Raw genomic sequence first — 16,817 nt, 5'->3', positions numbered from 1 at the left:
ATAAGTTTGTATGCATGTTCAAATCATCTTCTTTCAACAGCATTTTTTTTATCCTTCCTCAATTTAGTCTTCAAAATGATTAACTTACCTGAAGCATATAATCAGATACATTTGAAAGGCTACATAGTACTCATTCAGATTTGTTACACTTTCTTCTTTCTAGTTTATTATTTATGTACTTCATTGTAAGAAAAAAAGTTGCCACAATACTTTTTTATAATTCTAATGTGCTAGGACAAGAAAGATTTCTATAACTTGGTATTTACATAATAGGAAGTCTTTCTTGCTAGCACAGGAATTAAGAGCTAACCACAAAAACCCAACAGCTATTGGAAATATAACATGAAGGGTAACATTTCAAAAGAACTAAACGTATGTCCTTAATCAAATTACCAAACTAAGGTTGGTGATGTACAGAATTATTTTTGCCACATGACTGTGTTGGGTGAAGAGAGTGGTATTAGTCAATTTTATGAATCCTCAGTGCTGACATAAATTCTCTAGATGCTCATTTGCTAAAGGACAGTTTTCCTAAGTAAGACCAACAAAGTAGTCTGTAACACATAAACACATTTTTTAATTGTTTATTTCGATACAAGTTCAGTGAGTTTTGTAACTGAACCAATTGCTCATTACAGAAATACAAAATGTCATATATCCAAATTCAAGAAATAAAATCCATGGTCACAATTTAGAGAACCAACCATACTTGCATGCAAAAGGTGGGTGCAAACACAGTAAGGAGTGACTGACCAGCCTCTCTTTCATTCTTGCCCCACCACAATCAATATTGCATTGCTAGCAGTTTTTACTGGAGCACAAAGGGTTTTACATAACACGTGGTTTAATTCACCTCAACATAATTACAGTGTAATGTCATGCCCACCATTTAATATAAAAGTGATAAAACCTTATGACCACATGAAATGATAATGCCAAAATGGGCAAGCTTTTCCAAATTCCACACCATAAAAGAGCCAAGGTTTAAAAACATACTACTTCCCTCTATGAAAAAAATGTTATCTTTGCAGTTACTGTGGGAATCATAAATTGAGGCAAAGATAGAATGAAAATGATCTATTGTGATATACTATCTCACTTGAATCTTTTCTTTCAAACGATCATTTACCTTCACACAGGACACAAGCAGGACAAAGAATTACCAGAACCCTGAATTGGAAATAGTTAAAACTCTCTTGTATCTTGGAAATGAGAGATCACATTGAGTTAGTAGAACAGAGGTTCCCCAAAACATCCCGGAAATAACTTTAAGACATCTCTAGTTTGTAAACAATCAATTAATAGATAATGAGAAACACATCTTCCCAAAGATCCAAAAACAATATTGGCAGCAAGGAAGAAATCATCCATCAACTGGTACTGTATAGATTATTATTGTTTCTATTCAAGCTCTATCTGAACCTTTAAGTTATGGACCTTGGACTATAAAAAGGTACAGCAGACCAATTTATGGTTGACAACATCAAAGGAATGGAGAGAATTACGAGTGAAGAGTAATAATTAAATTTCAATTAAAAGTTCCTTTGAAATTAGATTTGAAGATATCATCTCCAGAGAAATGTGTGGTGGGACAAATGCTAGGAATAAGCAAAATTATGGATAAGCAACAATTCTTATTGTAATGAAAAGTAACTTGGTTATTAAATGAATACACATGCACATGTTAGTGTATGCACATGTGCATGTATGTGTGTACTGAGTTTACCTCATATATGCTACTGGGACAAATCTATAATAAATTATAATGAATAATAAATAACCCTAGTTTTCTTGTTTGCTTCCTAACTACTAGAGTGTCAGATAAATATAATTTCAGTTAATACTTGAAAATGAGTAAGTAGACTTTTCTAATAGTGACTTTTAAAGCTAAATGACCAACTTCAACCTTTTTTAAAAAAATGCTCTTACAAAATGGAATGGAATGGAACCCCACCACCCACCAAGAAATAGTAGAATTAACTTAACTGATCTCAGAAAACTAAGTCGATTCAGATTACAAGGAAGTTAATGGCATACCATTTCAGCAGAGTTACCAAGAAAACTATCTGGATGTATCTGTGAAATTATATCTACGAAATCATAGAAAGAGTTGATTTCTATGTCTTGAACAGTTGCCTCTCATTTTCTTGTGATACAACATGAGGCTTCAAGAAATACTGTGCCTTCTAAACTATTGTTTCCTCATGAAGCTACAGTCCTCCTTAAACTATAGCACACATTCCTTGTGCATTAAGTCAAAATGAGTTCTCTATTCAGGCTTTCATGTACAGAATATGCTGAACAGAAAAGTTTACATTTGTAGTTTTTAGATACATCAAAATGAGTGTCTGCAAATGATGGGGATAATAATCACAAGTATCATGATGCAAATGGCAGAAATTATATAATTTGCATCACTTCCTGACAGCATTATTGGAGCTTATACTGGATACCTAGGTACACTGGCCTTCTCCAACTTACCCTTTTCTAGATGTATCACAAGTCAATTTTAAACCATAAACTGCCTCTGTGACCTTGGCAAGGAGATCAAGGAAGGTCCTCCACAACCAGTTTAAATTGCACGTGGCAACACCAACATTGCGGCATGTCAAGAACTCCCTCTTCATAAGAAACAGACAATTTTAAAAATATTACATAATACTGTTAGTGGGACATTTACATGAAAACACAAGCCATTCACATAGTCCATACAAAATAAGATACTGATATGTAGTACAAGTTCTAATTCTGGAAGAAAATCACATTAATAATCCAGCTTTCTATAAGAAAAAGTCATGGGCCAATTTGCACAGAACAGAATTAATTTCAACCATGCTTTCTAATTTTTTAAAATGAATAATTAGCAGTCATTTTTTTCAAACTTATTATTGATACATTATTCACACCATTCAAAGAATTTAATTCTGTTAATCAATAACTTGAATCTGATTAAAGAATCTCATTGGCTAATAGCACAGAATCCCAAAAAATCTGGGATGACATGTACTATTATTTGATAAATACAGCTCTAGTTATACTGGAATAGTTTTCTCTATTAAATATGCATTGCTAAAACACAGTGCAGTATAAATAGTCCTCCTGCATAACATGAAGTTTTTTTTCCTATAATCATTGTATCAAAATCTTCAATATATAAAATATTTATAGCATACGCTTTAAGAAAAAAGTGTACACTATCTCAGGCAAAAATATTATGGTAAAAGGCAACAGCATTGATAGCAAATAAATAATCCTTTCAATGTTGGAGAATTCCAATTATGCATACTGACACTGGAATTCCCATCCCCTAGAAATCCACTGATTTTAAAATCCATAATCCTGGAAGTCTTAAAGCTTAATGTTGTAGCATGAAACAAATAGAGAAACAAACTGACCAATGCTACAGGATATTAAGCTGCAAGAAGGAACCTTTTCAACTGCGAATTTGGTTATACAGGGCAGAATTCTTCAGCTTATGTTGTAAGATAACATTTTTTACATCCAACACTAGTGCATTTTTAAAAAGTTTAAAAAATACTCTGAGTTTTGATTAGCTGCACTTGATTCAAGTGTTGCTTGTTGTGGAGGTTTCAAAAGTTTTTTTTTCCCTTTTTAAATCAAACCTGTTGCTACACTAAGCAGACAAGTGCACCACAAAAGGGTAGTCCATGGAATAATTCACATTTCCAATCCAGAGGAATTATCTTATTCCAATTCGGGAAGTCATCCATTCTAGCCCTTGGCACAATCTGGGAGAAAAAAATAAAACTCAAGTCTTAATAAACATTTGCTTGTTAATCATTGTAGCACTATTAGTCTCCACTAAGAGATCGTTATTTAAAGACAAAATGACAGGAACCTAAACAAAATGCATTGTTCAAAAAGGGAGGGAGGGAGGGAGGCAGGGAGGCAGGCAATAACTTTTGTACCACTTTAGCATTTTGCCACCCTAGTCTGTTCTAGGCCAAGCCCAGGCACAATAACATAATGGTTTTAGTTAAAGGAAAAAGCAGAAGATTATCTGAGTACATTAAAATTCTCTAATCCAGGTCTCTTCAATTAACAAATACTTCTGAACAGAAAAATCTTGAACTTGTGGAACTTTTAAAGATAGTAAACAATAGTTAAGTCTACTATGGCTCATTTTAATATAACTGCCTTCTATCCATTGGCCCCACAGTTAAAATTATCCTCTAGTATATCATATAAATTTCCATTCTGCCTCATAGCCAAAAATATTTAATCTGAAATATCTGATTAAGTGGGAGAGACTTAGTAAGAGTTATTTAAAAGCTCTTCTTGAAAATTACTCAATCGAATATGTCCATATTTTCTTAAATATTTAGCTTAAGCTTTAAGAAAATAATGTCACTGTAATCATGCCCCTCTTTTCTATTAACAACTTATTTCCTTAATTGAAAAGCTAACATTAATCATGTAGTTTAGAAATATTTACTTAATTTGAATAAAAAATATAGAAGTTGTTAAGTGTCTCTGAAGTAAAATATTTTATCGCAGTACTTACCCTTCTCCTGTTAATGCACAACAGGACTGAATGTGCCATGGGTGATCCTTTATGGAACTAAGGGTTAGATACTTGGAAATTTCAGCAGCTGTCATACAACCTTTCATATCTTGCTTATTTGCAAAAATGAGAACTGCAGCTTTTTGTAAATCCTGTAAATTGCAATATTCAGATGACTCAGATAACTATGGTACTAATTTCTACACATATAAATCATATGTGTATGTATGTTATGTATGTACGTATGTATGCATCTATGTATGTATGTATGAATCAGATATATGCTACTATAACTTTAATTGTGACAATTGCTTTAATGTAAAGTGGTAATGCATTTCACCTGTGTCAGAAAGGGATAATTCTTTTAGGAAGTACTGCACAATAAACTTAGCAAACAACAACAAAAAGTCAACACCTTAAAACATGAAATTTTAGCCATTATTAAGGTTTGCTTCCCCATAAATAGAAATTACTTTTCCACTGCTGGACCTCTTAATATTTGCCAGTGAAATACTTTGTTCTTCCCAGAAGGCTGTTTCAGAGGTTTGACAAATTTTCTGTAATAACTGGGAAATAAAATCAGAACTCTGTTCTGCATTAGTTGGCAGGTTATGCCATCCACTTCTAAGCACTTAAGACACAAACTGAAGTTGACATTCCAGAAATAGAGGTTAAAGTTCTTTTTGTCCAAACTAGGTTAATGCTGACATCAAATTCATTCATAGAATTTTCTCAGCAAGAATCCTCCTTTGGGGATTTTTATGAACTCCCTGGTATAAATCCTGGGAATTCATAAGGAATACAGTCAAGGCTAAATGAAATACCTCATGAGCCAACATGTGGTACAGTTCTTCTTTTGTGACGGACAACCTCTCGCGATCAATACTGTCAACTACAAGGATTATAAACTGTGGAAAAAAGGAAGAGTTGAAGAAAAAACAGAAGGAATATGTTGTAAAACAGGCAGTATTCCAGCAGATGAAACTCCTGATGTACGTGCAACTGCATAAGTCTGTTGCACAAACAAGAGCACCATAGCTTCTGTTTCTACTCTTTCTTAAGTTCCTTCTCTTATCTGAAAGCAAATGGCAAGAGAATCTTATGGTACAACAGGAACAGGCACAATCAAAGCATTTGGCACTGAAACTCTCTAGAAATAATTTTGTTTTCCTCTTCAGGCTTTTCTGAGATCAAAGCCATGTGGTACCACTCATGGGCAAGGTGAAAAGATCCCTTCCTATGTCCTGAAAGCCTTAAAAACACAGATACTCCAAGCAAAATCTTTTTCTATGACTGTCTTTCCAGGAATATTCGGCCTTAAATCTCTCTTATTTGCTAAACTATTGGGCAAAATGGAACTTGGCACCACCCTCTTTTTATTAACAAAAACTATCTCAAAGTGAGATGCAGTATTTATTCTTGTAATCATTTTTCAAACAAATCTCCAACAGCACCAACATAAACAATCAACACTGAGCATATGCAAAGAAACAACCAGAGACTAGACATCATTAACTTGTACCAATTGCAAACTAGCTATAAAGATAGGAACCCAGTTAGTTGTTGCTTAGTTGCCTGTGATCATCTTGTTTCTGAAGATGTGACCAATGTCAGGAAATCTGCTCCCTAAATCCCAGTCCCCAATCTGTGGGCTGCAGCTCACTACCAGGACAAGGCTTATTTGTAACTGGGCTGTGGGAGTTGTGGGTTGGTGTGCACAGCCCCACTCATGTGGGCTGCTGGCACCAGTGCTTGCAGCCCCGTTTGCAAATGAAGCTATGCATGCATCTTCCACCTGCTCCTTGTACTAAACCATCCCCACTTCTCCCCAATGCCAGGCCGCCAACCCTGAAAGGTTGGGGAACATTGCCCCAGACCATGGTCACGAACCTGGAGTCCAACATACCCAACAATTACTGGCTATGAAACAGTGCACCAAAAGACCCCTGACATCATAAAGGGCCAAAAATCATAATAAAAGTCACCTACCTCTGTATTTGAATAATACGTATTCCAGGATGATCTTAGTGACTCTTGTCCACCAATATCCCACATAAGGAAATGTGTGTTTTTTCACTACAATTTCTTCAACATTACTGCCTATGGTAGGAGATGTGTGAACTACCTCATTCATTAAACTAAAAAGAAAAAGAAAAGACAATTATTTAAAAAGATCTGAAATGCAGCTACTAGAAGACTGACCAGAATGATATACAATAATTCTGACTCAAGTATATTTGTTTCTTTAAAAAAAAGGTTCGAAGGGATTTTCATTATGTCCTTATATTGTGCTAAGTTTGCTCATAACACCTTGCAATGTGCTTTTTAATATGTTTGCCATATACTAAATAATTAAAAAAATATTGCTCACCAATTATGGTTCACCATTGTTCAAAGAAGTTTATAAAAGGGATTTGCTATAATTTGGAAATGCATTGGAAAAGAGGTTGATGAATACAAATGTAGCATCTCTATAACTTTTTAAATCAGTCGTGAGTTTTTCTGGCATTGGACAATTACTTTCAACAGCTGCCATGTGATCCTGGCTAGTTTAGAGTTGCAGACAACTGTTACACACACCCTCCATAGCAAAATTGGATTCAAATATGAAGTGTTTCAGAATAGAATATCAGAATATTCTAGGTCATATGCTGAGTACCACTTATGATTACCAGATTTGATAGTTTGGTCTGCAACCAAAAGTCGATCAGAATCAGAAGGGGTTATCAGCTCACACAGTCCTATACAAAATCACATTGTCCTGTCAATGTCTGGAGGACTTTATGTTCAGACAACAGTTAAAAGATTTAGTTCTACTTTCTCATTACACGGTGAGGGTGATTTCTAAGTTCAGTTACATTAGAAGCTTTAACACTGTACTATGCTATGGACTTAATCATATATGAGAAATTTAGCAGTGTAAGGTATTTTCTTAAGAAGGGCTGCAATAAGAAATTCTGTTTGTTATTCTCTCACTCACTTTTTCTCAGCATAAATGATTCAACAACAGTTCCAGAATGTTCTCTTTCTGCATAGACTTCAATACTTGATCTTTGTGCTGATAGCCAGCATATCAATTACCTGCCAATATCCTTTAGAACAACTAATTCTAATCAGCCATAAAGGAATTTGCAATATAGGAAAGAAATATTCTAAAGAAAATTCAGTAGTATATCATATTTGAAATAAGCAGACCAACTAAAAGAGTAATAGGACATTATTCTTTCACCAATAGTAATAAACTGGATTATCAATCAAGTTCGGATACAAAAGGATTAAGAAAATACCTAAGATACTGGAAGAACTAAGCCGAGTTCTTGTTTAAAATGTATGCTCATGCTGAAAAACACATTCAAACTCTCAGACAGAGATATTTGATATTCAGGAATTTAAAATATCTTTCAGTTTTGGGCAGGTTTTATTTCTCAGAAATGTATTAATCTTACAGAAATACTGCAACATTGTCAGCTTTATGGATTGAAAGCTAGAAATATATACTTACAATTGGTACAGAATTGTAGTCTTCCCAGCATTGTCAAGTCCCACAATTATTACTTTGTGTTCTACAATGCATAGAAATGAGCAGTTAAAAAACTCATTAACACTAACAAGTAAGCTACATTTTAATTTAATATGTCCTACAGCTATCTTATTTCATTTATATGCCTCAATGTTATACAATGCTTTCATTATAGTTTGAATGACTGGAAATCTGACTTAAAATGATGTCAGGCAAGTGTTTTCCAGGATAAAAGAGATTTTGCTTCTATATTAATTTCCATACTTGCCAAACACTTCCCCAAGTATTATTTTTTCAAAAAAGTCTGGAGGGCAGATATAGAAAAGCACAGAGTGTTTGTTAGACAACCAACAGCCTCCTAATATTTGTTTTACAAATATCAATAGCTATACTGGAAACTCCTCTATTTACAACCATTTTAGTGTGGTCCTCTATTTACAACCATTTGTTTAGTGTAGTCCTCTATTTACAACAATTTGTTTAGTGAAAATTATAACAGCCCTGAAAAAAGTGACTTACAACTGCTCTTTGCACATGACTGTCACAATATCCCCATCATCATGTGATCAAAATCCAGGCACTTGGCAAATATTTTGGCATATATGGCTACAATACCCAAGGGGGTCACGTGATCACCATTTACAATCTTCCTAGATGGAGTCTGACAAGCAGAGTCAGTGGAGGAAGCCAATTTTTGCTTAACAACTGCATGATTCACTTAAGAACGTACTGATGCACTTAATAACTTTAGTGAAAAGGGTTATAAAATTGGGTGTGATTCATTTAACAACTGCCTTGCTTAGCAATGTAAACTTTGGTTCAATTGTGATCACAAGTTGAGGACTACCTATATACATTACTTTTAAACTTTTAAACTATTTAAACCAATCTATTTACTACTGAGAAAAGTATATACAAAACAAGGGCTCAGGAACTTGAAATTCCATCTCATGAAACATCACCAGATCAAGGTTGTGAGTCATGATTAAATTGAGAAGTCTTCCAACTACAGTATATATATGAAGCCGTATCAGCTTAATGCATAATACATATTCCATGAGCTAGCATCATAAAATCAATGTTATTATCTCACTTTTTCATTTCAATTCTTTATAATAGCTGAAATTATGTGTTCACTCATAAAACAAGGATTTTAACCATGGATCCCCAAGCTAAATCAAAATAGAAGAATTCCCATTTCCTGTAGGCTGAAAACAATCAAATTATATCATTTCTCCATGTTAACTAAGGAGAAGGTCAATCTTCTACTTGAAGCTATTACACAAGTCACCACAAACAATACTGTATTTGATTAATATCTTTGAGCAGCTTCTCATATCAGTATCTCTACTGAATCTTCTGAAGAATGCTCTCCTCTGATGATAAAACTGAGCATGAGAAAATGGTTTCTATACCACTCTCTCAGATCTATGGCCAGGCTGAAGCTTTTTCACACAGTTTAGGCAATCTCCCCCAGGAACATAAAATTTTTTTGAATCAAAGGTCAAATAATTCTTTCTGGGGGACATAACCCCAAAGGAGATAAGAAAAGAAATAAAATTGTTATTTTAATTTAATTTTAAAATTACTGAATATAGTTATAATTACTAAACATATGGGAAGTATTTGTTTGTTTTCTTAATCATGCTATTGATTAAGCAGAATGGCTGTGTGTGTGTGTGTGTGTGTGTGTGTGTGTGTGTGTTTGAATTAAAGAGATCAAAAGCTTATTCTCAAATTTGATATTACCAACATTTAAAAATGGTTCACTACTGTAACAGTATACCGTCAATGTAATTTGACAGATATTTAGCCCTCTGCTTTATAGAATTTTAAAATTTCATAAACAAATATTTGCATTCATTACAGATTAAAAAAAAAAGACTGGTACATTTTCTTAAACATCGGCCAGACTAATTTCAGATACATAAAAATGGAAGAGTGATGGAAAAAGTTCTTATATTTTTACATTTTAATATAGTAAAATTTCTCCCCAAGGAGCCAAAAGCCAAGAAACACAATAGAAGAAACTTTGCCCAGATCTCTGTTCTGCTTTGATTCAGCACCTCAATCTACCCTCACCATCAATGACATATGTCCCAAATACTTGATTACTTTAGATCTGTGTTTATCAATCTTAACAACTTTAAGTTGTGTGGAATTCAGTTCAGTATCAGTTGGTGAACTTTCACTCTGAGAACTCAGCCAGTTTGCATGTTAGCTGGGGAATTCTGGGAACTGAAGTCCACAACACTTAATATTGCTCAGAAACGGTGTTCTAGTTTAATGAGGAGTAGCGTACCGATTAGCTGTTAATGGATTTGAAACGATCTTTTCCAGCCTAGCCACTCACAGGAGGGAACAGGTGGCTGGAGATAGAATAAGTTATGACATTTTTCAGGATAAAACGCAGGCAATAAAAAGCGGGGGGGGGAAGCCCCCCAGTCAAACTCAGCAACGCGAATGTGTTCCTACTAACGCTATCTCAGCAATAACACACAAGGGATTTGTCAATCGTTTTCTCCCACGTCCTCATCTGGCAATGGCTCTGGGATGTGGTCTCCCATCCCAAGTCCACAACAGAGGCGAATCTTACTTAGCCTTCTACGCTACAAACCCGTCCCAGGCGAGTCTCCTCCCGCTGCTTCTTACCGGGATCGGTCTTCCCCGCGAGACCCAAGCCTTTCTTTGCTACCATGCCCGCCACCAAAGCCCAGGCTGCCCATTCGGATCCCGGCTACCCCCGGGGTTCTCCCTTTGCTACTGCCTCGCGGGGAGCAGCGCTGCTGCCGGGCTTTCCTGCTGGATCTAGTCATTCACCTTGCGTACAGAATAGATTCCACAGCTTGGCGAACAGAAGCCCCATCCCGGAACGGGAGCCAAGATCTCCGACAGAGTTGGCGAAGTGCCCCGTCCCGTATTCCCTACCCTACGCGGCCGAAAAAGCAGGCGGGATCGAAACCGCTTCGGCTCCGCCTCCGCCTCCTCCCTCCAGCCACACAGGCAGCAAACGGAGCTGCGCCCCTCCTTCCTGCCTCAGAGCTGACGTCACTACGCTGGGATTCGCGCAAGATGGTAAAGCCCCGGGACTTGCCATGACGTTGCCCCGAAGAGCGAAACAGGGAAGTCTCTTGGCCCTCAAAGAGCTTTCATTTGAGTGCCGCCATATGCGGGGCAACTGAAGGTTGCAAGCGAGAATGATTCTTTGTATTGCCCCGCGCGTTCAATACACAACCGGAAATGTTAGAATATAAATTCAATACTGATTCCGATCAGCGAGGCCGGATGACGGAAGTTCCAGACTATAAACGTCGTCCCTGTCCTCGCTTTAGGTGGCTACGTTTTGTCCTTCCCCTCTCCCCGCCTTTGTTTAATATTCCTGGAGGGGTGGGAACACCATTTCATATGGAGGAGAGTTCTTCCTCGTTTGAAAAGGAGAATACATTTGGGAGATATTTGATTCCCAAATTCCAGTTAACAAAAACAAAAGTTGTTTTTTCTACTTTTTAAAAAAATCTGATTTCTATAAAAGCAAAAGATATATGGGAGTGATCAGCTATCACAGAACATGGAAAGTAGAAACAGCTTTCAATTTATTCCCTTCCAGTCGTGTTAGATTATCCAGTGTTTCTCAAATTTAGCAACTTTTAAGATATGCTGGCTGGGAGTTGGAAGTCCGCATCTTAAAAGTTGTTAAGTTAAAGAAAGACTGAATTAAACTCATTGGTTTTCATCCTGAATGAGAATCCCAATCAAATACATTTGGTGGGGAACAGGCTCGGCGATCTCTATCTATTGTTGAATAAGTAATATGCCTGGTTTTGCCAAACTACACTTTGCAGGCTCCTTCCCTGTGGGCTGTGACTGTTGGGAATTTAGTTCACAACATTTGCAAAGCCATGGTCTACGAATGTACCTCCCTTCCCACCTTTAGATTCAATTTTTAAAATTTAAAGATGTTTTAATGCTCATAAATTCTATTCACTTTGAGTAGTTCAGATTTAGTATGTCTGATTATATATAGAATATATATAGAATAGTGTACTGGTCCATTATTTAATTATCATCTAAAATCTACTTTTATGAAAGTAATATATTTAGAAGAGCAAGAAAACATGTGAGCCATCAAATCAATGCTCTATATTTCTTTGTGTTTAGGGAAAGTATACTTAATAGCAATAGCACTTAGACTTATATCGTATATCACTTCACAGTGCTTTATAGCCAGGTTTGAAGGAGTGTTTTTGGATTCAAACGTTTTTTAAAAATGGATAGAATGAATGGAGGTAAAGATTACACCTAAAGTAGCAGCCATATCAAATTTAGATTTGATTGGTATTATCAAACTTTGCAACTTCTCAAATCCCATACTGGAAATGTATTCTTTAATATTAATGACTTGAATTGATAAATGCATAAACTAAAACTATCATAGAATCTTAGAACTATTTCTGTAATTTGTTTCCAACTGACGTTTTAGTTTGTTAGCTCTGACAAATAACCTACAGAAACTGTTTTGCTACAGAAACAAAAACTCTTGTGAAATCGAAAGATACATATCTTTCATTATACAAGTACTAGCATGACTGGGTTACTTTATCAGACCTAATGGTGTATTAGTCATTGTTACCTTTTTTGGTGCTAATCAACAAACTGTTTCTGTTTTGAAATTCTAGTGATTTAAAATAACCAATTAAAATTGAATTTCCCTTAGATGTACACTTCTATAGATATACTAATGTTCAGATGGAATATATACACATTGATCTAGAGCCTGACTGTATTGTATTTGATTAATTAAAGTACATCAAGATTTAATCAATCACTGTGGGATAAGAAAACACCAAGGACTCCTCCTATATACTCCAATGTCTGCTCCATATACATACAAGTTTTTGAAAAACAGGAAAATTTACTCAGTATTTTTATAATCTTTAGTCTTATTATGGTGACTGGTTGTCTTTCAGATATTAAAACTTTTTTTATCTGCCCTGGCCAACAAATGAGAGTTAGAAGTGTTCAAGGACTTATACATTTGAAGACTAGCAATACCTGGACAACTTCATTTCTACATGAGATATGTGTTTGCCAGATTTAATTGTACAATATAAAGTGTGAAATTGGAGATCCCTTTTTGGGGGGAAAGACTGTAGGCAGTAGGCTGTATAGTGGGGGAAATCGTCACTCAAAATGGTACCGGTGGAATCGGTACCTCTTGTGAAAGTATGCTGCTGCTGTACTAGTTGGAAGTATTAGCAATAGAAATTTGACTTATATACCACAAACATTTTACAGCACTCTCTGGGAGGTTTACAATGTCAGTATATTGCCCCCAATAATCGGGGTCCCCATTTTACTGACCTCAGAAGGATAAAACCTTGAATCCATTAGGATCGAATTCCAGGCTGTGGGCAGAATTTGTCTGCAATATTGCATTATAACCATCAGGGCTCCTTAGTATCTGAAAGAGTATTCTACTTCCACACACACATCATTCAAATGTTATCATTTTTTTCAACAGAAACCTTTATTATGACAAATAACACCCACCACTGAGTCGTAGACATTGATTCTCATAATAATAGTATAATGGAGAAGTGAAATATTGGCCTCTGCTTTAGGAATTAAAATGTATGAGCTGGAGTAGCACTTTATCTATTTCAGGAAGTTGATTATGTTAACCAATGCATGTAAGACTCTAATTGCAAAAAGCTAAAAAATTATGGGCTTGATTCAACAGTTGAGTACAGGAAAGCCAAACCTTCCCATCATCGCTCCTATGCACATTCAATGTTCTGGAGATGTCATTGTGATCACTGGGTGTCAAACCGGATTCCTCAAGGCAGAACCAGGTGCCTAAAACCTGCCTGGAAGGTAACTTGAAGAAACCTGAGAGCCAGGCTTATATATCTGGGATGCAAAAATCCAAAGGACCACGAGATGGGAGAAAAGAACTTTTGCCAGTCTTTTGCTGTCTTCTAGATTTCTGCAGCCCAGATTCAGGATGCCATCAAATTATGGGCAAACATCCTTCTACAACAGATTTATTGATTAGATGTGATGAAGTTACTGACTCCTGACAAGTATGTAGATACTATGTAGATGTTGATCTGTCCCTAATCTGGTCCAGTGGTACATCCATCACCATTGTAATGAAGTGCTGTCAACTTGCTGGTAGTTGATTCTTTCCTTCTAGCAGCAACCGAGCAACCAAACCTCCAATATAAACAGCAAGCTGAAAGGGGTTTGGTTTTTTTTGCAAAATTTACAAGACATACAAATGAGAGAGTTGTGCATAAAAATGGTATGTTAGGCTCTTCTTTCAAAAGCAATCTTTTTAAATCAAGGGTCTTCAAACTTGGAAAGTTTAAAACTTGTGAACTTCAACTCCCAGAATTCCTATGCTAACATGATTGGAGGAAAAATTCTGGGAGTTGAACTCCACAAGTCTTAAAGCTGTCAAGTTTGAAGACCCGTTTTAAATGCACACAACATGAATACTGTTCTGTAGCCTGGTGATTGTTCATCCTAACACTGTGCTTTTGCCTGCTGTCAATCCAACCAGAGAAGAAACAACAGATGCTGGTATTCCTCCAGTTGAAGCACTCCAGAGACCCAATTTCCCAGAATTCCCCATCCGTCTGGCTATTGGGAACACTGCAATTCATAATCCTAATGCATTTCGGGGGCTCCAGGTTCGCAAAACGCCTCATGAGTCTCAGCGCAGCTTGATGCCCAGTCGGCGCATGCCAAGTTGCAGCTACGCCTCTCCCTCCACCTCAGGAGAGAGGCGGCAACAGCGACACTGGCGGGGCTGGGCCGAAGCAGGGTAGGAGTTCCTTTGGTGCCCCGGATGAGGCCGAGCGGGTTGGCCGGAAGAAGGAAAGCAGAAGGTAGGATCGAAGAACGAGGAGGTGAGGAAGAGAAAACGTGTTCTTCGCGCTCGGGCTCTCCGACTACTTTTCCCAAATTCCCAGCTGGGAATTCTGGGAGTTGTAGTTCCGGCGCGTTAGAAGGAAAAAAAAAAAGGGGTCTGGCGCTCGTCAGCAGAGGGCGCCCAGGTTGTTAACATTTCTGAATTGGAACTTGATGGGTCTGGTCACTGAAACCTATTCAAAGATGGCCGCTCTTTTCTTTACGCCCTACCTTCCCTCCCTCCCGAAACTAGGAGACGTTTCCGGTTGTAGTGTTGCGTTAGTTCGGAAGAGCAAACTCTTGCTCTCCGGAAAGGAGAAAAGCAGCTGTACTGGCTTCTCCAATGTATTGGGCTGGATACAACTCGCAAAATACTCCATCCGTCCCTGACCAGATGGATTATATAGGGATGGAAACTCAGCATTCATGATGATGGGTCTTGGCAGTCTCTGTTAATGGGATTAGTCACAGAGTGGATGATCTCTTAAAATAGCATTTTAGGAAGGGTGGGGATTTTAGTCAGCAAAGCTGGAGGACGCCAAGGTCAGCAAGCCTGTACAGAAGAAAGGTGGTTCTAAGTGAAGAGAGGAGAATTGGATTAAAGCATGGGTTCTTCTTAATGACTCTGCATCCTAGAACTGCTATTGGTGAAAAATGAAGAAATGTTTTATTTGAAGCAGAGTGATAGAAATACAGAATCCTTGTATTCTGCATTTGAAATCCCCTAATAAAACTTTTAAAGTAAACTTAATATTTTCATAGTTTCCATGAAACATGTTTCCATGTTATTGATGCTCAGCTATTTATTTAAGTCTGATTCTTCAAAATATACAAGGTTCTTTTGACAAGGCAATGGATTTCTGTAAATGGGCATATAAGAGATGTCAGTATGCTTTATTGATCAAAAGAGACAGGCTCTCGTCTGTAGGCAGATTACCTTGAATAAAAACTGTGGAGTATAATAATGTATAACGTTATAATGTTGTTATCTATATGGAACATTAAGATGGATCCCAATAGATCATAGAAGCAGAATTAAGGTAGTATTCTGAACAGTTTGTTAAACTTTTATACCATTGAGTTTTATAGTGTAATATGTACATAACAAGTAATAAAAATTTAGCAACAGCAATTGGCAATAAAAAGTCTTAATTAAAACACAAATAACTAACACTATAAATGACCCAGCTGGAAATAAGACAAACATTACTTGGTATTGGAACTGGAACTATTTGGATCGTTCCAGTATCAGAATGTGAACCCTTTGAAGTAGGCCAGATCAAGAAACAAACACTGCAGGCATGCCAGAAATACTCCCTTATCATTATAGGAAATATCACTTTGTCAAACATTTTCATTGTCTCCTTTTAAGGATAACAGGTGGGGCTATTCTGAGTTTCTTCCACCCTTTCTACAGTCCCAGAGCCGAACAGTCATTTCATCTTTCTCACCTCTTCAAGGAGCATCACAGAGAAGAAAATATTTTATAGTCCTTCTCTAACCTCTGCAAAGAGCCACTCAGAAAAGGCCCTTGAAAGACAAAAGTTAGAAACCTGGTGAATAATGTACTACAGGTAATCCTCAACTTGTGATCACAATTCAGCCCAAAATTTCTGATGCTAAGCAGAACAGTTGTTAAGTGAGTTTTGCCCCATTTTATGATCTTTCTTGCCACAGTTGTTAAGTGAACCACTGCAGTTAAGTTAGAAAAAGGTTGTTAAGTGAATCTGGCTTTCCCATTGACTACTTGTTAGAAAGTCACAATAGAATAGAATAGAATAGAATAGAATAGAATAGAATAGAATACCCTTATTGTCATTGCATTCCATGAATATAATAAAATTTGAAAGCTCCAGC

General features: G+C 36.6%; 2 protein-coding genes across 8 annotated transcripts in view; one reads left to right on the top strand and one right to left on the bottom strand.

Moving 5' to 3' along the window:
• Positions 1-568: 568 nt before the first annotated feature.
• ARL5B (ARF like GTPase 5B) lies at positions 569-11,005 on the bottom strand. The gene is given in 7 exon segments (XM_026716082.2): positions 569-3,749; positions 4,526-4,677; positions 5,350-5,433; positions 6,515-6,592; positions 6,594-6,663; positions 8,028-8,088; positions 10,866-11,005. Coding segments are annotated over 7 exon segments (540 nt in total). The 5' UTR covers positions 10,912-11,005; the 3' UTR covers positions 569-3,700.
• A 3,905-nt stretch (positions 11,006-14,910) lies between these two features.
• NSUN6 (NOP2/Sun RNA methyltransferase 6) overlaps positions 14,911-16,817 on the top strand; it is a 31,984-nt gene continuing 30,077 nt past the window's right edge. For 5 of the 7 annotated variants that reach the window (XM_026716081.2, XM_026716079.2, XM_087915541.1 and 2 more), the window contains exon 1: positions 14,911-14,959. The gene's annotated coding sequence lies outside the window, so the exon portion shown is untranslated. The remainder of the gene's footprint in view (positions 14,960-16,817) is intronic. The other 2 variants (XM_087915543.1, XM_026716080.2) reach the window with 1 other exon arrangement.

This window comes from Pseudonaja textilis, chromosome Z, assembly GCF_049901715.1.
Source record: "Pseudonaja textilis isolate UNSWEBS1 chromosome Z, rPseTex1.2, whole genome shotgun sequence".
Lineage (NCBI taxonomy): Eukaryota > Metazoa > Chordata > Lepidosauria > Squamata > Elapidae > Pseudonaja > Pseudonaja textilis.
This window is presented reverse-complemented; position numbering and strand designations above follow the sequence as displayed.